At 47.9% G+C, this 23522-nt stretch overlaps 3 protein-coding genes across 3 annotated transcripts in view; 2 read left to right on the top strand and 1 right to left on the bottom strand.

Moving 5' to 3' along the window:
* The first annotated feature begins 1003 nt into the window (after nt 1–1003).
* Nucleotides 1004–6342, top strand: STYXL1 (serine/threonine/tyrosine interacting like 1). The gene is given in 15 exon segments (XM_042442577.1): nt 1004–1106; nt 1529–1549; nt 1552–1586; nt 1966–2110; nt 2964–3020; nt 3502–3521; nt 3523–3615; nt 3617–3649; nt 3745–3884; nt 4258–4295; nt 4298–4358; nt 4779–4792; nt 5643–5733; nt 5901–5913; nt 6079–6342. Coding segments are annotated over 15 exon segments (1128 nt in total).
* A 1605-nt stretch (nt 6343–7947) lies between these two features.
* Nucleotides 7948–16864, top strand: TMEM120A (transmembrane protein 120A). Its single transcript, XM_042442578.1, has 13 exons — nt 7948–8014; nt 9255–9422; nt 10662–10833; nt 11022–11150; nt 11286–11345; nt 11668–11763; nt 12089–12178; nt 13426–13491; nt 13974–14035; nt 14745–14837; nt 14921–14985; nt 15450–15518; nt 15954–16864. The coding sequence occupies exons 1-13, from the start codon at nt 7948–7950 to the stop codon at nt 16059–16061; spliced, it is 1245 nt and encodes a 414-aa protein (XP_042298512.1). The 3' UTR covers nt 16062–16864.
* An 824-nt stretch (nt 16865–17688) lies between these two features.
* The window catches only part of LOC121916957 (NADPH--cytochrome P450 reductase), a 34539-nt gene continuing 28705 nt past the window's right edge, over nt 17689–23522 (bottom strand). The window contains 9 exon segments of the mRNA XM_042442545.1: nt 17689–18969; nt 19222–19307; nt 19839–19984; nt 20153–20198; nt 20200–20421; nt 20785–20934; nt 21285–21466; nt 22311–22429; nt 23275–23391. Of these exon segments, the coding sequence (XP_042298479.1) occupies nt 18825–18969; nt 19222–19307; nt 19839–19984; nt 20153–20198; nt 20200–20421; nt 20785–20934; nt 21285–21466; nt 22311–22429; nt 23275–23391 (1213 nt within the window). The 3' untranslated portion in view covers nt 17689–18824.

The following is a 23522-nucleotide window of genomic DNA, read 5'->3' on the forward strand; positions in this document are numbered from 1 at the left end:
CTCTACAAAAAGAATAGATTTATAGTATGTATATATATTATAATATATATATATAAATTATATTATATTATTTATTTATCAATTTGCAGAACCTAAATAAGGTTTTTAAGAACCATATAATCATAAAAACAAAACATTATTTAGGCTCTGCAAATAAATGAATAAATTATATGTGTGTGTGCTGTGTGATGATATATATATATATAATCATATATATATAGATAACAATCCTATATATTAATAATATAAATAAATAATATAAATTTAAATATAAATAAATAATATCTTTTGTGGCGCATTCGTCCTGTCCTTAAGATTACAGATCCCTCCATTGTCCATCTGCCATGTCCGGCCTCAGAGTGAAGAGGAAGAATCCTGGACTCATCCCTTCCCATCAACCATTCCCTCTCCTTTTGGTCGTGCTTCTAGTTGTAAGCATGGAGGCAGGGAACCGTCTAATAAAGATTTATGTACAGTGCTGTGTACATTTACAGCGCTATATAAATAAAGTTTTAATAATAATAATAAAGTATATATTGACACTGTATGTTATATATATATTTATATGGTTCTTAAAGCCTTATTTAGGCTCTGCAAACAAATAATAATATAATATATATATCATATATATTGTACATTATATGTATGTCATATACACTATAATATATATATATATATCTATATATGTAATATCTTCTTAAGACCTTATTTAGGCTCTGCAAATAATAAAAATAATATATGTTGTATACATACATACATACATACAATAAACCCTATAAGTCACACTCAACTAAAGCCAAGGTGGAAACCCTTTTCAGCCCTGCATCCGAATAGAAGAAGGGATGCCTCTTCCTTCAGAGGGCCTCAGTGGCAGCCTTGCTTGAAACCCATCTTCCCTGAAGCCTGGAGCCCCGTTGTAGCCAAGTGTACCTTTCTCACGGCAAAGAGGTCCGCCGTATGGGAACAACAACCCTGTTGGCATCGATTCCTCTGGCTCTCCAAGATGGCGGGGGTGGCGCTGTGTGAGCCCACGGAGCTGTACAACTTGTTGAACCAAGCCAACAGGGTCTCTCGGCTGGCAGAGCCCAACTACCTCTGTTTACTGGGTAAGTCGCCAGGTCTAGTAGATGCAGGTTACACTCATGCGCAGCCTTGGATCCTTGTGTCGAACATGAGCCGACGATGGGACGTTGCAGCAAACGGCACAAAGGACTTCTTCACCTGCGATAACCGAACCATAGGTTCCAAGCCAAGGAAAGTCTACTCACTCTTCACTAGCCAAGCCTCAGTTCAGGGTGCTTCATATTACTGTATATAGGTCCCATAGAGACAGGCCAAATAAAGCTGCTTTGGGTCACTTTGGAGGTATGCTGTTTCAATGATGCATGCGTCCTAAGAGCCCGGAAGCCATGCCAAAGCCACGATCCAGTCCTTGCTTGGTATTTTAAGCACTGTACTTCCGCTTATTTAAGAGTCCGTCGAAGGGAGAACCGTGTTTAACGCCTGTCTTTTCGCTGCTTGTTTCCAGACGCCCGCACCAAGAGAGAGTACACGAAGACCACCTGACAGCCATACGAGCCAAAACGGCAAGTGACCCGTTTTCCATGCGTCGGCTGTCGGTTCCTTTTCCCTCCCTGTGGCGGGGAATGCTCTCCTTTACAGACATTGCACATTGGTGCGCCTCAAGAGCAATGGAGAAATACTCATTGGCAGGATTGTCATAACTCATTGGGGGTAGTTTCATTTCTGTTGTTCCTCCTGCTGTGTGTCTTTGAATCAACCCTGGCAAGGGTTTGTTCTAACTCAGACATGGGCATATGGAGCCCTAAGGTCTTCCCCAGACTCCTATCCCCCAGACCCAAAAGAACATTAAGGAGAACAATTGCATTTCCAACTCATGGAAGAATATAGTTTGACTTGATGGATCACCTCCCTTCTTCTTTATCACTTTTCTTCTGTCTAAAGAATCCGTTGGGCAAATACATGGTTCCCGAGTCGGTAAACCTAGAATGCGTCAGGCACTGTGTGGTTTACGACGGCGTCACCAGTTCCGTCGAGGCGGCTTTCGACATGGACTATGACTTGTACGAAGTGGACAAAGAGCTGAAGCGTATGCCCTGCCTCTTCTTTTACTGGGGAGCGGGTTGCGCGTTTTGTGCTTGGAGGCCTGGATCATAGCCATCTTACGTATCCCTGTTTCCACTGATGTCCTGGCAATCGTCGGCCGCAATCCTGGATCTTAATGTAGTAGTTCCAAGTGCAAAACTATGGATCTGTTGTAGAGTGTTGTAGCCGTTCTGTGCCTTGTGGAGAGTGGGGGCGGGGGGTTTCGGAAGTATCTGGCTTCCCCTTAGACAGACATGAAGTGATGGCATTACTGCCGAGGTCCTTTGAGGTCCTCTGAATCTCTGGTGGGTGATGTTCATCATCTAGCATAAATGATGACTTTGTATACTTCATTTAACATTGGAGATTGGTCACCCCACGGCATAGGCACTACCACCCACCGTAACAGACAGGCCAGATAACACTGCTTTGGGTCATTTGGAGGTATGCAGTTTAAATGATGCATGCCTCCTAAGAGTCCGGAAGCCGCACCAAAGCCACAATTTAGTCCTAAGGACTGTAACACAGCTTGGCGTGGCTTCCGGACTCTTAGGAGGCATGCATCATTGAACTGCATACCTCCAAAGTGACCCGAAGCAGCTTATTTTGGCCGTCTGTATAGGGCCTTTATTAAGCTATGTAACAAAGATAGTTTCACCAAAAGTAGCTGCCTAGAATTGCGCCGGCCATTACCTGCAAGCTTTGGCACCGGGGCTGGGGTCGTCTCTGGCTGTGTCAGCAAAGGAGTGGGCAGCCTGGAGCAGGACGGAGCATGGCCCAACGCTTCTGCCTTTGGAAATTAAGACAAAGATATGTGTTACAAATCCCTGCTCTTCTCTTCTCTTCCCTCCACTTAGCTTTCGACACAGGGACAGACATCGCACAACTGAGACACAAGCCGTCCTCTGAGGAAAGTAAGGCTGGTTTTATCACTCTCGGAGCAGATCGGGGTGCTTACGCAAAAACCACACAAGGGGCTGTGGGATGTCAGACTGTGGCTTTTTTTTAATATTTGGATTGTTTGCTTCCCTCCTTTGTAAAGTGCTATGTAAAGCCTATGGCAGTTATACCGTAATAAACGTAATTAATAATAATAATAATAGTATCAGGATAAAGACCAAAACTGGCCTTTGCTGAATAGAGGGCCTTGTCTGCAAAAGCCTTCTTTACGTTCAGCGCAAACCTACCTTCCTTTCCTCCAAGTACAGTACTACTATTGCTCCTTGCGTTCCAAAGTAGTCCCAAACCGAAGCCTCAAAGCTCAGGAAGAGTTTCAGGTTTTGGAGCATTTGGGTTTTGGGATTTTCAAATCAGGGACACGTAATATTTATGTGGGCATGGGCCATACAGCCGGGTGCTTAGATCATGCCCTTCCGCTTTCCTTTTCCCCTATAGACGCTAAGGACGGATCCGCGCGCCCGTTGCGCCAGGGTCATGCAGCGCGTCACCCTCCCGTCTTGGTCTCGGGCCTCGGCGGCTATTCAACTGTTCACCCGATACTACCATTATCCTCAGGAGCCAGAAGATATTCTGGATGCCTCGTGTAAGAAAGACTAGAGTGGGATCGTTGTCAGGAGAGTTTTGGGTTTCTGAGCTGCACTTCCATCCTTTCATCTGGTCCTTTGCTCTTCTCTGCAGGAACTGGAAGCTTAAACCTATCCGGTGGAGATCCTGCCCCAGAAGCTCTACATGGGGAACTACTCAACCCAAAGCCTGCGATAGCCAATCCAGAAAGATCTGAAAATCAAAGCCCACATCAACGTCTCCGAGGAGGAGGGCACATTGTGAGTTGCATGGTCCCCAGTAGCAACATGCTCAGTGTTCCTTCTGGCTTCCTTTGTGTGGCCTTCAGCACTTTGCAGCTCTTCTGGAAGTCCTGAATAGAATTTGGATTCGCTGCCCAAGTGGCACAGTGATGAAATGGGGATGATTTTATGGCTGCAACCATATTGTTGGCGCTCACTTGGGTACATAGGTTTTAAAAAATGGTGAAGGATCTGGGAACCACCAAGCCCTATGCGGGAGAGCCTTAGGGAGCTGGATGGCCATCTTTCGGGTGTGTGTTGAGTGTGTCTTCCTGCATGGCAAAAGGGGTTGGACTGAAGTTACGAAATGGCAACGCTGTTAAGCAAATCTTCTCTCTTGCCCTTCCCCAGTTTCGTCCGGAGACAGCGACAAGCTCCTTCACATTCTGTCCCAGATTCAAGGAAGCAAGATATCTCTCCCTACTTCAGCGACATCTGCCACTCATTGTGAGTGCCCAAGATGGGTTCCTCCTTGCCATCCTTCTGCCTGGCAAGGGTGCCTGGTACACAACCCCTTCACAAGCACAATCGCATATGTCTGACCCCATCCTTAACATCCTCTGTATGACCCATGGGGCAAGGGTCTTAACAGAGCAATCTGATATATATCCTCCAGGGAAGTGATGCCTGTTGGCTTTGGTGAAATGAACCGCATTTCCACAAATGGGGATCTGCTTCCTCAGTCATTTTGAATTCAGTTGGTTGAAGAGCCTGAATCTCAACACGAAGGTACCACAACGACATGTGAAATAGTCCTTTCCAGTCAGGCTGCTCTTTTCAAGCCTTCACCTTTTTAAATAGGACCTTTTATGACGCCATGAGTCTGGATTTAGGTTCTTAACCTCCTCTTAATTCCTATCAACCTAGGAACGAGAACAAGGGTATATGTACACTCACCCCTCCTATTTGCGGCTGGCTTTGATATTTGAGGATTTGGTTATTCACGTATGTTCTCCTAGGAATATCTAGGTCCTCCAGTGCAACTCTGTGGTCAGCTTTAACTAAGAGTTGCTTTGAAAGACCTAGAGATTCCTAGGAGGAAGCTCTACTAGCCTTTGTAGCTCCTCCAGCGCAGTCCTTTGGTCAGTGTCTGTCGGACGATGACCACAGAGTTGCCCTGGAGGACCTAGAGATTCTAGAGAGGAAGCTCTACTAGGCCTTTGTAGCTCCTCCAGCGCAGTCCTTTGGTCAGTGTCTGTCGGACAATGACCACAGAGTTGCCCTGGAGGACCTAGAGATCCTAGAGAGGAAGCTCTACTAGGCCTTTGTAGCTCCTCCAGCGCAGTTTTGGTCAGTGTCTGTCGGACAATGACCACAGAGTTGCCCTGGAGGACCTAGAGTCCTAGAGGGAAGCTCTACTACCTTTGTAGCTCCTCCAGCGCAGTCCTTTGGTCAGTGTCTGTCGGACGATGACACAGAGTTGCCGGAGACTAGAGATTCCTAGAGAGGATACTTTACTAGGCCTTTGTGCTTTCCAGGTCAGTCCTATGGTCATGTTCTTGGACGTTGGCCACAGAGTTGCCCTGGAGGACCTAGAGATTCCTAGAGAGGTAAAACATGCATGTTTGTATTGTGGTTTTTCCATTCCACGGGGGTCTTGGCGAATATGGAGGGACAAGTTTCTAGACTTTCCTTTGGAACGCTAAGTATCTATTCAATGTAGGTCTGACGTGATTGTATAAACTGACCTCAGGATAAAACGAAACGTTCCCCCCATATTCCTCCTTTCAGACACTCGCATACACAAAGAAGCCGTCCTGGTCTTCTCTACGCTGGGCATCAAGCCGAGCAGCACGGCGGTCTTGGCCTACCTGATCCATTCGTGCCGGCTTACTTAAAGGTGAGTGAAACCCGCGCCAAGGACGGCGTCCGCACTGCGCTTTCTTTTTCTAGCCTGGTTTTAATCTCCGTTGACTTAGGGTCATGTAACGAAGGTTGTAAAGGCCAAAGCAATGGAAAAAGACGCTAAAGGTCTCTAAACCTTGACAGCGATTTGACAGGCGTAACCTAAGGCTGGTTGCATGAGAGAGTAGTAGTAGTACTAGTAGTAGTAGTAATAATAATAATATAATAATAATATAAATAGTAAATAGATTCCTCCCCATATAAAGAAAGGAAACTCTGCCTTGGTTCCTGACCCTTTTCCTCTTTGCCTCGGTTTTCCCAGAACGCTTGGAGCTACGTCCAGAAGTGCAAGAACAACATGCGTCCCAACGGGCTGGGCTTTGTGCGACAGCTGTCCGAATGGGAAGAGCGCTATATTTCACCGCCCAATTCACCGACATCTCGAACCCAATTACTGAGCGGCGGCGGCGGCGGCCATCTCTCTCCAGAATGCCAGGCTTTGAAGGGACAGGGCTCTCCTTTCAAGTGGGATTTCTTCCATCGCTGTTTGATCGGGAAGAATAAGAGGGAACGCTTTGTCTTTTAACTACTGGAATCTATTTTTAATATATATATATTATATATAATGAAACCTTAACTTTTTATATTGCAGTGTTTATTATATATTATTATTATATCTATTGTGATGTGTTTGCATTCTGCCTATCTCTCTCCGTGTGTTGTATTGTGTTTTGCATGCCTTCAAGTCGTTTCTGTTTATGGCAACCCTAAACGGCCCTGTCCTGGGGTTTTCTTGGCAAGATTTCTCGGAGGTTTGTCATCATCTCCTCATCATCATCTTCCATCATTGCATCATCCCTCCCTATTTGCGGATTTGATATTTCAGTCAACAAGGAGATAAACTGGCACCAAAGAAGATAATATTTCTGAAACTAAGGCCAACGAGGGCATCTTCCAAAGCTGAAGATTGCAGATTTGCCTTGCGAAATAAAGCAGAGTTGGGAAAGAGGGGAAGCGAGTTCAATCTAGCAGCAAGGGGATGAGACATTGCGTACATGGCTTCAGGCCGGGATAGGGATTCAGGCTGGGGCCAAGTTTGAATCCAGTCCCTACTTGGCAATGGACTTTGGGTTTGACTCTCTGAGCTGATTTGTTGTAGGAGCATGTATTATACCATATAAAAGTATTTAAAAGCATATATAGATTAAAAAATATATATATAAAAATTTATAAACATATTCAACTAAATATAAATATATTTTAAACTATATTAATATAATACATAAATAATCTTAACCTAATAATTAAACATAATTAATATATACTAAAAAATTTCATATATAATAATATCGCGTTATTAAAATATCTTAAATATACTTAACAAATATTACAACTTAAAATGATAACTATAACAATAAATTATATTAAAATAATAGAACAAGATAAAAAAAAATATCTTAAAATAAGATTTTAACAATGAAAACATAAAATATATTAAAATATAATAAAATAAAAATAATTAAAAATCTAATATTTATTTCAATATGTATTTTATTTATATATTTAAAAATTATTTTTGCCCCGCTCTTTAGCCACAGGCTATCGAACAGCTTAGAAATTGTTATTAATTAACAATATTAATATAAAAATTAATAAAATATATTAATAATATATAATAATAATAAAGATATATTATATATATATCTTTATTATATATAATATAATCATAATACAAATAATAAAGATATACTGCTGGACCTCTTACCCTTTCTCGTCACCCTCCTTCTCCTTCTGTATCATGTCTTTTTTTTAGATTGTAAGCTGAGGGCAGGGAACCGTTCAACTAAACGATTGCATGTACACGCGCTGTGTAAATTTACAGCGTTCATAAAATAAAGTGTAAATAATAATTAATAATAATAATAAGATAGAGGCCCTGAATGTCTTTCCCCTCAAGAGCCCAGGTTTTGGTGGGAGCGCCGCGGGGCCCCCCACAAGGGGCGGAGCTGGCGGGACAAAGGAACTCGGTCTGGGCGGGGTTTCTTCTCAGACGGTTTGCCGCTGGCGACGCCCCGCCCCCTCGACCTGTTGATTGGCTGAGGCGCGGCGCCGGGAGTCCCTCCCCGGAAGCGGTTTCACCACCTCCTGCGCCTGGCCTCCGGAGGGGAAGCGTCGCGCCGGAGCCCTCCCCATGAGCCGCAGGGACTCGGTCAGCGACTGCCTCCGCGACTGGGAGAGCTCAGGGTGGCTTCCAGCGGGTCAGGTACCCGGATCAGAGGAGGGCGGGGCGGGAAGGACGTCCACGGGGAGAGGAGGGGGGCTCCGAGGCCTGGCAGAGCACCCCCAGGGGTGATGATGGGAGTTGTAGTCCAGGCAGCCTCCCTCTCCTCCTCTCTAGGCTCTTCCCAAATGGGTTGCTACGATGCGTTTCGCATTCGACCAGGTCCTTTCCGCACCAGCCACCCTTCCAGTTCTCCTAAACGTTCACTTTTCTGTCCCTGGCGCACATCTTTTATTGTGTGTCCCGTTCTTCACTCATAAGGGCACCTCTATGCTCTCTTACCGTACTCGTATTTATTTTTCAACTCCCTCCCCCCCCCCCCCCTCCCCCCCTACTCCTCTACTCTCCCCCACTCTCACAAAGAGCGCACCCCCGAGTATAAATTCCACATACCTCGCCGCCCCAACGCACCTCACCGGGGGGCCCGACGACTCCGTCCACCAGCCCCCTCTAACCTACCCCCCCCCATTCCACACGCATTACACCCGCATTCGCCGGCTCCATCCGTCGCACCCCTCGTTTCACCCCACGACCCCTCACCACCACCGAATTACTAGCCGCTTCTGATGTAATACCCCGTATTTATCTTCCTCACCCTCGCCCGCATCACCCTGACCAGACCGATATCTCGGGGGACCAGTACGCTATTATTCTTAGCCTGATTTTTTCCGTGATATATATATAATCGCAGCCGTAATAGCAGGACTCTATAAGGAGTTTTGGTCTGGGTGTTGGGTGTTTTTTTTTGTGTTTTTTTGTATCGGTGATTGATCTATGATATATAGAGTAGGGGTATGAGTGAATATAGTATATACGCATAACCGGGATACCCCTTCTCCCACCTACCATCTACTATATATACAATATCTTATGATCTTATCCTAGATATACGTACTTATTGGTGCCACCGTAGAACCCCGCGCTCTATTACTATAAAATATACCTCTCTATATCTATAGGTCTATATAAATATAGTAATCGATAGTATATAAGTGTGTGTGTATATATTTGTCTAGTAAGATCGGTGTGTGGTGTGTGTGTATATAGTTATATTCCTATTGAAAACATTATATATCTATACGCCTCTTCCAGCTGTCGTCAGGGACACCTTGTACACATAGAGTAGGCTTGGACTCTTCTGGAGGCGGAGGAAGGGGACGTTGGTTCCTGAAGCGGAGACGCCGAGGGGCTTGTGCTTGATGCCTGTCTGCCCTCAGAAACCAAGGAGGCCTGGAGCAAGGGGCTGAGAAGGCCCCGCGGAGGAGAGAGGGCCAGGACGGCTCACCACCAGCAGCGCCACCCACCACGGCCGCGGCCGGTCTGCCTGGCCCCAGTCGACCAGAGAGTAGCCAAACCTTGGTTCAAACGCTGGGATGGAGGCTGTGGTCAGTCAATCAGAAGACTAAGACTGATGGGAAGGGCAGCCATGGAAGGACGAGTAAAGACCCTAAAGGTATTCAAGGGAGCCCTAAAGCTAGAACCGTCCAAGCCGTTGTGTTTCCCATTGCTATGTTTGGACGCGGAAGCTGGTCAGTTCGGAAAGCGGACAAGGAGAAAACCAACCCCTTTGGGACGCGACGCCTGAGAAGGATGGGATCTCATGGTTCCACAGCATGGGAAGGGCGGCTATGAAGGAGCGGGAGAAGATCTGACCTAAAGAGCATGTCTTCCATGTTCTGGACATTTGATTGAACTAATAACAACATCAGTGTTTTCTATCTCTACTGTGTTAATTTGTTGATGTAATCCTCTGCCGCAAGATCCTACAATTCCCTAGCGCTGAGCCAGGGCAGTCAAAGCAGGTCTCACACGGGATCATTTGCGCAGTGCGCTTTGGACCGCTCTCTCTTTATGTGAGGAAGTGTGACGGGAACAGAACTCAGCAATGCTCCTTTGGTTTGGATCACGTCTCCCAGAATCCCCCGCTGGCTATCCTTGCCGAGGGATTCTCTGAACTCTAGCCCCAAAAGCATGACTTTCCAGACGCCTTGGTGGCTGGGCAGCGCACCTGGGCATGAAGACGATGCACACACGACAATAAGCCGGGTGTGTGGCGCGAAGGCGTTTCCGTCCTTGTTATCACAAAGCCTATCAGAAACGGTGGTTGCTTTCCACTTATCCCCAGGATGGAGGCGGAGGGTGTTTTCGACGCTTGGGACTTCTCCTCCGCCCTTCTCTCTACCTTGATGTACTACATTCAAGTCTTCCCCTGCCTCTCCTGGTCTGGACAAGGCAGGACTCCAGTTCCCATCATCCTCTGCCAACCTGGTGAGCGATGATGTGTGTAGGACAGGGATGGATGGATGGAGGTATGCACATGTGTGGGTGTGTTTGTCTCTGCCTTGATACGGTTGTGTGATTCACCCAGACGTCATGCGCCTTTGAAACTAACCCTTGGCTGATGGAGGATTTTGTCGCTCTGACACCGCAATCAGGTTTCTCTTGGCAGTTGCCTCCGGTTGAGCAAGGCCTGCCCTTTGCCAGAGAGAGGGCAGCTCCGGAAGCTTCCAGATTGGGCATTTTCATGTGCAGTTGTGTGCAAACCTCCAGATATTGTTGTATTGCAGCTCACAATAGCCTTTGCCAAAGACGAGGAGCGCCGGGAGTTAGATAATAATAAATAAATAGAGCCTGTTCTTTTCCTTTTTCTAAGCCGTTCTTATCTTTCTTCGGCCAGGAAACGCACCGTCTCTACAAGCAAAAGCTGGAAGAGCTGACCAAGCTCCAAGATGGGATCTCCAGCTCCATCTCCCGGCAGAAGAAGCAGCTGAAGGAGCTCTCTCTCGCCCTGAAAAGGTATGTTTGGTGCTTGCGGTGGAGGATTGCTCCATTTGTTGCAGCCTCTTGGGTTGTTGTTGTTGTTGTGCGCCTTCTGACTTATGGCGGCTGTCAGTGGTTGAACCCACGGAGGGTCACTATACTACCTTGAGCTTGTTGGGGGTAAAAGCAGTGTATAAATGTAAATGCTGTCCTGGACCCTGCAGGTGCAAGGTCTCCCTCTGCGACCAGGAGGCGAAAGAGGAGGAAGAAACCATCCAGGAGCTCCAGAGCATGGTCAAAGAGCGGCAGAACGTCTTCTTCGAAATGGAGGCCTACTTGCCCAAGAAGAACGGGTAAGGAAGGGACAGGTTGGTTGTGAAAGCCACAACGGCTGGAAACGGAGGAATGGCTGGAGCATGGGATCCGTCTGGCCTCCAGCCCCATTGCATGGCCTTCTTTGAACTCTCTTCTTTCTCCTTGCAATCCAGGTTGTACCTGAGCCTGGTCCTGGGGAACGTGAACGTGACTCTGCTCAGCAAGCAGGCCAAGTAAGGACTTACTCACTCGTTGCGTTGCTTGCCCTCTTTCACGCTTTGTAAAGGCTAGGGACTTATCTAAAGATAGGTGCAGCCTTGGAGATTGGCCTTGGAGGGCCTGACCAGGACCGTATGAGGGCCGTCCAGTCGTGGGGCAATACCTGGGGTCCATGTTGTTGTTGTTGTTGTTTTGCTTTGTTTATATAGCGCTGTAGATTTAGCCATTCAGCTCAAAAAGGGGGACTTTTCGCCCAGTTGAGCCAGAACCAGCCTTGCGCTTATGTTCTCGCACCTGATCCATGCTGCTTCTCAAACCGGTCTCTCACCCAAACAGGTTCGCATACAAGGATGAGTATGAGAAGTTCAAGCTCTACCTCACCATCATCCTTCTCATCATCTCCTTCACCTGCCGCTTCCTTCTCAACTCCAGGTGAGTCGGTAACCCTTTTTATTTTACAATAATCTATCTATCTATCTATCTATCTATCTATCTATCTATCTATCTATCTATCTATCTATCTATCTATCTATCTATCCACACACACATACATATGTACAACAACTATATTGTGCTTGTTAATTTATAATCCATCTCGAGGCCTGGTTATGGGATCATCATCATCTAAAGATTGGGACCATTACTTTTTGAGACTCCAGTCTGGCTGCTGGGATTTGTGGTCTAAAAATGCCGCTTTCCCAAGACCTGGCCTCCATTCCCTCCTGATCGCCTCTTCCTTTTCTTGCTTTTGCCAAAGGGTGACGGACGCTGTCTTCAATTTCCTCCTGGTCTGGTATTATTGCACCCTGACAATTCGGGAAAGCATCTTGATCAACAATGGATCCAAGTAAGGGGAAGCTCCGCAACCACATGTCCTCCTTTCAGTTACCTGTAAATTAGAATCATAGAATCGTAGAATTGGAAGAGACCCCAAGGGCCCTGATCCAGTCCAACCCCATTCTGCCATGCAGGAACTCTCAATCACAGCATACCCAACAGATGACCACTCTGTTTATAGATATCCAAGGAAGGAGACTCCATTACACTCTGAGGGAGTTTGTTCCAGTCAAACTGCCCTTACTCTCAGGAAGTTTCCCCAAATGTTGAGGTGGAATCTCTTTTCCTGTAGCTTGTATCCATTGCTCCATTGGGTCTTAGTCTCTGGAGCAGCAGAAAATAAGCTCGCTCCATCCTCAATATGACATCCCTTCAAATATTTAAACATGGTTATCATGTCCCCTCTCAAACTTCTCCAGGCTAAACATTCCCAGCTCCCTGAGTCTTTCCTCAATAAGCTTTATGGTTTCCGGACCCTTCACCATTTTAGTCACCCTCCTTTGGACACATGGCTCCAGTTTCTCAGTGTCCTTTTGGAATTGTGGTGCCCAGAACTGGACACAGTATTCCAGGTGAGGCCTGACCAAAGTACAGTACAGTGGCACTATTACTTCCCTTGATCTGGACACTATACTTCTATTGATGGAGCCTAAAATCACATTGGCCTTGTCAGCTTCCAGATCGCATTGTTGACTCAGCAGCTAACAAGGCCAGTGCAATTTTAGGCTGCATCGATAAAAGTATAGTGTCCAGATCAAGGGAAGTACCCACTGATTTCTCTCCTTTTCCTTTGCATGATGTTGTGTGCCTTCAAGCCATCTTCGACTTATGCTGACCCTATCACAGGGTTTTCTTGGCAAGTCTCTTCAGAAGGGGTTTGCCATTGCCATTCTCCGAGGCTGAGACACTGTGACTTGCCTAAGATCACACAATGGGTTTTCATGGCTGAGCAGAGATTCAAACTCTGCTCTCCAGAGTCATAGTCCAGTACTCAACCACTACACCATGCTAGCTCTCTCCCTTTTCCCCTTTGGAGCAAGGGTTTTCCAACGCAGGACCCGGTGGTGGCCATACTGCAGCTGTCTCATGCTTTACCTTTGAGCTGTCAGGCTCAAAGGCAGAAGGTCAGTATTGCTGAAGGGTATAGAGATGAGCATTAAAAGAGCATCCTAGTCATTTGGGCTTCAAGGCTAATGGAAGTTCCCTTTCCTTCCTTCTCTTCCTGCTCCGCCAATGACTCCTGGCTCTCTTCCCCAGAATTAAAGGCTGGTGGGTTTTCCATCACTACATCTCTACGTTCCTCTCAGGAGTCATGCTGACCTGGTGAGTCGGTTCTTTAAGCTTCCCTTTGGTTCAATGGCTCTGGATGTGGGTATGTCATGGAATCATAGAGTTGGAAGAGACCTCAAGGGCCATCCAGTCCAAGCAGAAAACAAGCTTGCTCCCTCCTCAATGTGACACCCCTTCAAGTATTTAAACAGGGCTATCATATCACCTCTTAGCCTTCTCTTCTCCAGGATAAACATACCCAGCTCCCTAAGTCGCTCCTCCTAGGGCTCCATGGTTTCTAGACCCTTCACCATTTTGGTTGCCCTCCTCTGGACATGCTCCAGCTTCTCAACATCCTTGCGGTGCCCAGAATTGTAGAGAGCATGACTGGTTGGGAGGCAATGGGAGGTGTTATCCGAAACCGTGACCTTTCCAAGCTCTGAGCCAGCAGCTATCATCCTGTCGTGTGGCATTAAACTTCCTGCATTAAATGTAAATCCCTCTTTTTGCTCCTCTCTCCTTCCCTCATCCTTCAGGCCCGACGGACTCATGTACCACAAGTTCCGAAACCAGTTCCTCACCTTTTCCATGTATCAGAGTAAGTGAAGCCTATGTGTCAGGAATGTGGATGTTGAGCTTCCCAGGTGTCGCTGAGCCACCTCTTACCTGTCACCAAGTTGCTGGTGGCTGATAGGAACTGGAGTTTGCGCACTTGCTGCAACCGTACATGGCTAGTGTAGCGGTTCTTTATGTGGGGCTGTGTAAAATGAGCCGTTTGCTATCGCCCCAGAGATGCTGAAGTCCCTTCCTATGAACATTTCATGTGGGATGGAAAGGGGAGGGAGAAATATCTGGCTGTGTCCCATAACCAGATGCAAAACATCATTTGCTGGGATACTATGAAAGTCTCAGCAGATTATTATTATTGATTTAGAGTATTTATATCCACAGTGGCTCTCTGAGTGGCTTACAAAATGGTTACTTGGACGGTTTGTGATGTAATGTAATGTAACGTAATAGATGTAATGGCTTCACGTTTGGCTGCAGGGACATAGCCAGATGCCCCTTAAACTGTTAAGGGTTAGTGTTTTGCATTAGGATTTGGAAGATCGGGGCCAAAGCTTCCACTAGGTCTCGGACCTCATTGGGACACTCTGTTTCTCTCTCACACTAACAAACCCCGCAGGGTTGTTGTAAAGACAGATTGGAGAGGAGAGCCAGATATGCCACCCTGAGCTCAAGTGGGAAGGCAGGCTATAACTGTCATGGATCAATCTGCGTGAGCAACAAGTGTCTGTCTTTAACAGGTTTTGTCCAGTTCCTTCAGTATTACTACCAGAGCGGTTGCCTGTACCGGCTGAGAGCCCTGGGTGAGCGGCACAACATGGACCTCACCGTGGGTAAGCGGGCACTTTTGGCTTCCTGCCATTTATTACATTATATTATATTACATTATATGATTTATTATTTGTCTTTTTCTCAGAGGGCTTCCAGTCCTGGATGTGGAGAGGCCTCACCTTCCTACTTCCGTTCCTCTTCTTTGGCCAGGTAAGGATTTTTTCCCTGGGGACAGAGTCTCTCTGGCGGCAGAAATTATAGCTCTTTGGGGAAAGTAGTAGTATAAAGAATTGGAAACCAAGCTCTCTGAGGAACAGCCAAGCGATCCAGGCATGTTTAGCTCAGAGAAGAGAAGACGGAGAGGAGAGGTGATGTGATAACAACCATCTTCTGTTATCTCCCGGGGCTTTTCATAGCAAGTGGAGCAAGCATTTTGTCTTACGTTCCAGAGGATTTGGAGTCTCCCGTTTTGAATTGCCGCAAATGCAAGCAATGACCAAATGTATGTTTTAATACCAATATTTTGGGATGCTGCAGAAAAGGAAAGGGCCAGAGACATGGTGCAACCGGGGAAATGTCGTTCAGACCTAAAAAGTCAAGGATGTACAGCAATGACCCATGCGCTCCATCTGGAATGATTCCCTCCCTTATTTTCCTCTCTCTCTTCTCTGTAGTTCTGGCAGCTGTACAATGCCGTCACGCTTTTCCAACTTGCCCAGCATCCAGAATGCAAAGAATGGCAGGTAAGGAAGGAAGGAAGGGAGGGAAGAAGGAGATATGAACAGGTCGTTGGAGGCTTGCATCTCCTGTCACTCCCCTTCTATACATCTTTTGCCTTGGCGCATGAGATGCCACTGGCATTAACAGGATGCCAGCTGTTGAGTTTTAACCTTTTTGTTACCAAGCTGGCACCCTTTTCTTGGCTTTTGCCTCTTTTGTAAGCTGCTTTGGGTCCCACGCTGGGGAGAAGAGGCAGGTTATAAATGATGTGATCTTAAGTAACAAATCCATGGAAGGCTTTAATACAGAACTGTCAGTTGTAATTGCATATATAAAGGCGCAACGGGGGTAAGACAGTTGATATAGAAGCTGATATAGAAGGGGAAATAAAACAAGGCACTCCCCCTTAAAAGATGCTCCTTCAACCGTTACAAACTCAATTTCTCACCTTCCGGCAGGTACTGATGTGCGGCCTCCCTTTCTTCATCCTCTTCGCCGGGAACTTCTTCACCACTTTGCGGGTCGTGCACCAGAAATTCCAGGACAAGGCCCAGAAGGCCGAGTGACCGGGGGCCGGGTTTGAGTGCCGCCCCTTCCGTCCCTTTCCATATTCTCTTGTTGGTTGTCTGGCCCATCGTCCTTCCGTCTTTTTAGGGGGAGCGCTGGTCTTGCTCCCCCGAATATGGTCTCTTCCGCGCTGGACGTCTCTCCCAGTCGCATCCTCTGGTGAAACTGGTGCAAAGGATGCTTTTGTGTGGGTTCTCTCTGGAGCGTGGCCTCTCTTGTGAAAAACATAATCGAGGATTATGGGAGAACGCTGGCGACCCAAAAAGCTGGGACACAACGCTCCTTGCAAAAACAAGCGGTGCCAATTCCACGGAGATGGGTACATAGATCTAGGTTTTGGGAACCGAGAGCGCTTGGGACCATTTGTCGGAACTGAACTGGTGCACAAAGGGAACCTTCTCTCCTTAAGACCGCTCTCCAGCCAGCACTTCTCTTCCATTCCTGTCTGTGTAAAGTAAACCTTTGGGTGGGCAAAAGGGAGGTTATCTTTTCAATGGGCATCCTGATGCTGTTGGACTGCAACTAAATGTAGCCCTCCCTTTTGGATTGCAATTCTCAGCTCCGGTTAAGGATGATGGGAATTGTAGTGCACTCACGTTACAAGGACCACACGTCCGTCTCCCCCGTGTCTTCTCTTCTGACCAACTGAAGAGGAGCACTTAGAAAGGGCTTGATGGGATTGAGCTGCAGCGTCTCCCATCCCATGTTATTGTATGCTGGGTGGGAAGCCGTCCTGAAACTGCCATCTAAGAATGTACTCTTTGTCATTAAATAAATATATACACATGTTGGAACAGTCAAGGGAAATGCCTTCTTAGTAGCTGTCCTGCTTTTGTAGACAAGGGGTTGGGGTGAAATGTTGTTCCTTCCCTATTTCCATCCCATGGCAAGGATGGTGTAGTTCAGTGACCCTGCGGACATGTTGGACCTCAGCTATTTATATTTTGGAGTATTTAGCCACAAAGGCTAGCCAGTCATTGTTCACTGATTGGGAAAGAGCAAGGGATCCAGGTTAATTCTGGTTGGCGGTGGCTGCCATGTCAGTGGGGTAGTGAGTCCACTCCGGGCTTTAAAGCTACCTGAAGCCTGGAGTGGATTCACTGCTCCACTGACATGGCACTAACCACCCACCACTGGGAGCGGGCAGCCATTTTGCACAGGGCCTCAGGAATAGGATGGCAAGAATATAGTTTTGGAAGGGTGTTTAGGCTGGAGTCAGCGAGGGATGTTTGAAAATACAGCCAGCCCTCCATATCCATGGATTCAATGGGTCTGACCCCAAAAGAGTCAGGGACAGCCAATAATAAACTCCTCCTCAGAAGTACGATGGCAAATGGCCATGAATCGGGTTCTCCTTGGCCAAGCGAGGAAGCAAGGCCAGCGGCCATTTAAACATTTTCCTCAAAGAAGTGGAAAGTGCGCCAGTGAGGCGGGCGCCATTTTAAACATTTCTCAGGAGTACAAAGGGACTTCGCCAAGTGCGCCAGTTCAGGCAATTTTGGTGTCCATGGGGGTCCCTGGAAGGTATCTCACAAGTGTGGGAGTCACAGAGACCTGTTCTCAGCGGTATCCATCTCCCCGCCAGCCCTCCTCTGACCCCAGACACACGGCCAAGAAAGAGAACGGTGCCGAAGAATCATGGTTTATTTTATTTGAAGAGCGAGTCTCCTAAAATTATGTACATTGAGCCGACAGCCTGCTCAACTCCCAAATGCACAAATACACGTTTTTGTCGGTCCTCGGACAGCAACAGCTTCAAAGTGGCCTGAGAGGCAAACGGACGCGAAGAGGAAGGGCAGGGGCCACCTTGAGAAGGCACCGCAAGCCACGCTCCCGCCTCAGTTGGCCCAGTATTTTGACAATCTTCATGGCGTGTCTCGCCAGCTAAGGAAATGCCTGGCACTCGGCTGCTGGTCTAAACCAGAAAGGGCTTCCCCACTGAGGGGAAGAGTGAAAAGAAAACACAGTTCAATGCAGAGATGTCCTCCTCCATCCAGGCAGAGAGATCCATTGCCCCAATCCATCCTCACTGCCCCCAAAGTGCCGTTTCGCACTCGGAGGGGAGCAAGAGTACAATTTCTCACTGGTTCCTTGTGCAAATCGTTGCTGCCTACCAGGTCCAAGCTACCAGGACAGAATGCTAAAAGAACGAGCCGCTTTACTTTCCACCCACCCTGCCCCTATTTAACCCCATGGTTGGCTTTAAATATGAGAAGTGCAAAGCCGTGCCTTCTCCGCGCGGGTCCTCTGAGCAAGAAAGGCTTCCAGAACAGCCCAGGAAAAGATGCGGCCTGTTTGACAGGCAAAGACGGAAAGGCAGGAGGAGGACAGAAGAGGGACGTTACGCATTTTCGAGTTGCAAACGACATCCAAGTCTCACAGGGATGTGTCCCATCAAAACAAACAAGAGATGCCTGCAAGACAAAGATGGAGTTTCTTTCTCCCCCGGCAAAAAAAGAAGAAAGGAAGGTGTCTAGAGGAACACATACCCCTTACGCACATCTACGCAACAGCGGCTGCTCCCAGGTGAAAGAGAAGAGAAAGAAAGTACAGATATGACAGGGTTTCGCTGGTACTCCGGCTGTGCCTGGCTGGATCTGGCCTAATGTCCCCCCGAAGAACCCCAAAGCCTGTGTGGACACAGCCTAAGAAGGAATGCGTCGGAGACAGAGGGAGCCAAACTATGGAGCCTCTTCCTTACTCTCCTAGCAGCCACCTGAGAAGCACCCCACCTCCTCTCCCCAGCGAGTGACATCCCCCCCTTAACTCCAGACGTCCAAGGAATAGCGGCCCTTGGTCATTAGCTTCTTGATGTAGTCCACCGCCTGCTGCTGGCTCATCTTCCCGTATTCGGCCACGATCTCATAGAAGGCGTTCTGCACATCGCGGGCCATGTTGCGGGCGTCACTGGAAGGAGGGAAAGCCAAGATGAGTCCAGGCAGTGGCTGCCGCGGAGACTCCCACCCCACCAACCACCTCCAAACCCCTAAATATCCCAACATCTGCCAAAAGTTGACCCCTGAAAAGCACTGTAAGACCAAGAAATGCCTAGAGAAGTGTTTTCTCTCTAGCTTCTCCAGTGTGACACTGTGGTCACCTCTGGCAGAGGAGTATTTCAGATTTTGGGCACAGAGCTGCCCACCCATGCCTTGGACTCACCCGCACACATAGATGTGGCCATTATCCTCATGGATCAGCTTCCAAACGTTCTCCTTGTTCTTCTTCAGTAGGTGCTGAACGTAAATCTGGAGGGGAAGAGAATGGCGGGGTGTTAGGACTCCCACAAACGGCACCTGTTTTAAAAGGCCCTAGTCCTTATGACTACAAAGGCGGGTTCCTTCCCTTGGCTAAAAAGACTAGAATGATCCAAAATGGATTTTGCCCCCTTGGCCCAATTTGGAATATCCTCGCGGCAATGATATACCCGAGTGAGGAACTTTGTATGGCTTATATGGCCAAGACACCAAACTGGCTAATGGTTCTGCCACACTCATGCACAGAGGTAACTCACTATCCCATATAAAAACCAAGAAGTAACCACCTTCTATCAGCCTCTGGGACATTCCTACATTCCCGAAGCAATACACCTGGCCTCCACTATCCACTTACAAACCTAGAGCAGGCCTGGTAAAAAGTCTATGCCATGACGCCATGCTCTTTGGCTGCCCTGCCACTCCACACACCCCATTCCTACTCCTAAGAAACGTGCCCCTTGGGAAGGGCAGAACTACATTTAGGAGACCAAATCAGATAGAGGGAAATGGAAACGGCATTACCTTCTCAGCTTGATCCCGGGAGAAAGCCACGTTGAGCTGCGTGAGGGCCCCTTCCTTGAGGAACTGGGCCAGTTCGTCCTTGTAAAGGTAGTCCTCGTTCGCATGCCGGCAACCATAATAGAGCACCGTGTCGCCAACCTCCTTGCCTGGAAGGACACAACACCACCGTGTTTACGGCGCTGCTTCAAAGAGGCAACTCTGCTCTGAACATCAATTCTACTGGCTAGCCTAGTTGGCCAGAGCTTTACTCACTAGCCCAGTTGGCCAGAGCTCAGCTAAGGGACGAGTCTCCGTGGATGAAAAGAACTCCTCACCTTGTTGCTTGAGCCAGCCCCGCTCCTGTATGAATCCCATGAAGGGGGGCGATCCCTGTGCCGGGTCCAATCATGATGACGGGAGTGCAAGATTTGAATGGCAGCCGGAACTGGGACTTGCGGACGTACATGGGCACCATGGACTTGTGGCCGTTGTCTATGGGTTGCTTGTTCATCAGCCAGTTGGTGGCCACCCCTTTGTTCACCCGGCCCGTTTTTGTGGTGTACTCCACCACGACCGCACAGATGGAGATGGAGTTGGGATGCACCTGGGGGGAGGCAGGGACGAAAGCCAGTAAGTGGGGAGCATGTGGGTGGACGCCAAACATCGGGGGTCTAGCTAAGGAAGCGTGGGGAGAATAAGGCCATTGCTCCCCCAAATAGGAATTCTACAGGTTGAACCTCTCTTATCCCAAATTCTAAAAGCCCAAATGCTCCACAAAAAACAACATTTTCCAGATGGGTGGGGTGAGATACTGGCACCTTTGCTTTCTGGTGGTTCCCTTCCTCTACCGCCAAATACAACCAAGAAAATTCACCTATAACATGGCCCCCTGCCCAGATCACAACCTCCACCAATTTTCCGTTCAATGAAAAGGACCCCCAAGATGGGTTCACGCAGCTGTGCTCACCTTGGAGGAAGAGGCGATGGAGTAGTAGCGAGCCTGGAGACGCGGCAACAGCTCGCAGAGGTGGTCAATGGGTGGCCGCAGGGAAGGCGTATCTTGCAAAATGGCCAGGATGTTCCTCCGAGATTCCACCACCCAGCTAAGGTACAGGGCCTGCGCAGGTTAGCCGAACAACGGCGGGAGGAAAAGAGACATTTCCAGTTAAGTCGTAGGCCTAGAAGTCCAGAAGTGATGCCAAAAGAGGCCACTTGCAAGAGAAGGGACTTTTCAGTGGTGGCACCAGTTAAGTAATATCCACCTTGGAGAAGCTTCCCTGGCAATTACATTACAAGCTTCAGGCTTTGGCCAAGTTCCTGTATGTTTTTCCCACACTACAATTCACATAATTCCAAAACCCAGAAAACTGCCACCCAATAGTCAACAAAACTTGAGGGAAGCCCTTCACCTGGAGGCAGTGGCAGGTGGGATGTTGGCCACTAAGAGCTGCCACCTATGGTACCCACCTTCCCTTCGGCAGAGGAGGAAGCCATCTTGCGGAGGTGCTCCTGCTCAGTGGCGTCAGTTGCATACTGGGCCAACTCATAAAGGACATTGGTGCGCGGTGGGTTGGTGATGTCCAGGTAGTAGGTCAGGGCAGTCCGGTAGGAAGTGGGGCAGGGGAACGGATGCTTCTTGTTGGACTCCTCTGCGGGAAGGAAGAGGCCAAAGGAAAGAAGTCAGGAAAGAGGCTAATGATGGATTCCTTCAGTGTTGCACTGAGTCCAGAACTTGGAAGAAAGTCTGACCCTTTTTGGACTACGACTCCCAGAATCCCCCAGACAACCACTAGTTGGTGGGGACATGAGAGAAGGACTTTTCAGTGGCTATCCCACAGGTTCTGGGACTCCCGTCCCATTCTGGCTCCCTTCTTGTTGTCTCTTCTACAACAAGCTTGTATCCCACAGTGCCACCCCCTCAGCCTTCAGGGAATTTGAAAGAGGCTTTGCATACGCTACAAACTATAGGTAGTTTGCAGCCCTGCAGGTTTGTCAAGAAGGTTCCAGAAAGACAAGCAAAGGTCTGAGTCAGCATCACAAGAACCGTGGGGAAAGAAAACCAGTTCTACCAGAAACACGTATTTCTTTTTTGCAGCTGGCACGAAGGGGAGGGCATGGCTTGCAAAAAGCTAAAATGCTGCCCCCTAAAACGAATCCAGAGTGACGCCGCTCTGCAAAAGACGGCCCCAGATCCCAAACTGTGGTTTTGCCCACTGCTTCCTATGAAAAATAAGCCTAATGGCACCTGGTATTCATTGGTAGTCTGCCATCCAAGTACTAACCAGGGCTGACCATGCTTAGCTTCCAAGATTGGATGGGATCTGGTGCATTTAGAGGATGCAGGCCTCCAGAGCAATTTACAATGGCTTATTTTTATTTTATTTTTTACAATCCCTGACCTCCAATCTAAAGAGAGACGGAGAAAAAGAAAGAGGAAACAAAAGGATAAGGAGGGGAAAGGAAGGACAAGGCCACTGGGGACAAGTGACTCACCATCTAAGTTGTTCAGGGAGATGACTGTGTCCAAATCGGCCCCCAAGATCTCTCCAAGCTGGTTCACCAACAAGGTGTCATTGGCTGGATACACAGCAACATGGTCTCCCGATTCATATCTGGGAAAGGAACCAAGTGACATGCATGATTCCCCACATCACACTTGTTTGGACCCATTGGCTTCGTGCTTCTCGACACATAACTGAAACCTGTAATCTGCAGAGCCACGAAATGCAACATGGAGTTAAAAAAACAGCCAAAACGGAGGTGGCAAGGGTTACAAAGCAGAGAAGAAGCTTTGCAAAAGAGGATCTCGGCCCATTTTTGTAGGACGTCACCCATCAACAGTGGCTAAACAATCCATATGGTCAGAAGCAATTTGTTTGCAAATACACCAATGGCTGGGAAGGATGTCTATGCTATAGGGACCGTGTATCCCCAAATCTATTTGGGGGGTGTTCAGCACCTTCAGGTTCACATTGAGATCCAGTTTCCACGCCACTAAATGCATCTGAGGAAGGAGGCTCAAGTCTACAAAAGCTCATGCCACCAACTTCATTCTTTCAGCTAGTCTCAAAGGTGCTGCAAGATCCCTTTGCATAATGATTTTTCAGAGTAACACAGCTAGATCTTCGAATTTTACTGAAAACCGAAGTAGATTCACTACATAAAAACCCCTAACATAAAAGCTGTCAGCCATCTGGGGTTGTTGGTGACTCTGATCCATCACTGAAGGGACAACAGAACATGCCAAAAATGGACCTTAGGTCAAGTTCTGAAAGGCTTTCCTCTGTGTTCCTAAACCAGGCAGCCTCCTAGCTGGGTTGACTACACCTCCCATCCTGGAATGATGGAAGGTATAGTCCAAAACCTTCAGAAGAAGAAGGTGGCAGCTCTTAACATGCAGATTCCAGAGGCTTCCAACAAGCTAAATCAAGTTTGTGTCCTCAGCTGCCAAACCTACCTGATTTTGGAACCGGTGATGTCCACCTCAAGGTGCATGAGATGCCTTTCCCCACCTTGGTTGAGCTTCCGGTTTGCCGTCACTGGAGACAAGAAGGGGTTCTTCGCATCAAAAGGCCTGGAAGTAACCGTGAGGCTTATATTAGCAACAGCTCTACGGAGCCAGGATTCACTCCTTGCCTTGTGCCAGGATCTTTTGAAAACTGTCCACTTCCATTTGGTTGCCCTGTTACCCCATTTGCCCTGGGC

This window comes from Sceloporus undulatus, chromosome 11 (assembly GCF_019175285.1).
Source record: "Sceloporus undulatus isolate JIND9_A2432 ecotype Alabama chromosome 11, SceUnd_v1.1, whole genome shotgun sequence".
Lineage (NCBI taxonomy): Eukaryota > Metazoa > Chordata > Lepidosauria > Squamata > Phrynosomatidae > Sceloporus > Sceloporus undulatus.

Coding starts and splice junctions, on each gene's coding strand:
- TMEM120A (XM_042442578.1), top strand. CDS start 7,948: ATGAGCCGCAGGGACTCGGTCAGCGACTGCCTCCGCGACTGGGAGAGC. Junction 10,834..11,021: donor CTCTCTCTCGCCCTGAAAAG/GTATGTTTGGTG, acceptor TGGACCCTGCAG/GTGCAAGGTCTCCCTCTGCG. Junction 13,492..13,973: donor TCAGGAGTCATGCTGACCTG/GTGAGTCGGTTC, acceptor CTCATCCTTCAG/GCCCGACGGACTCATGTACC.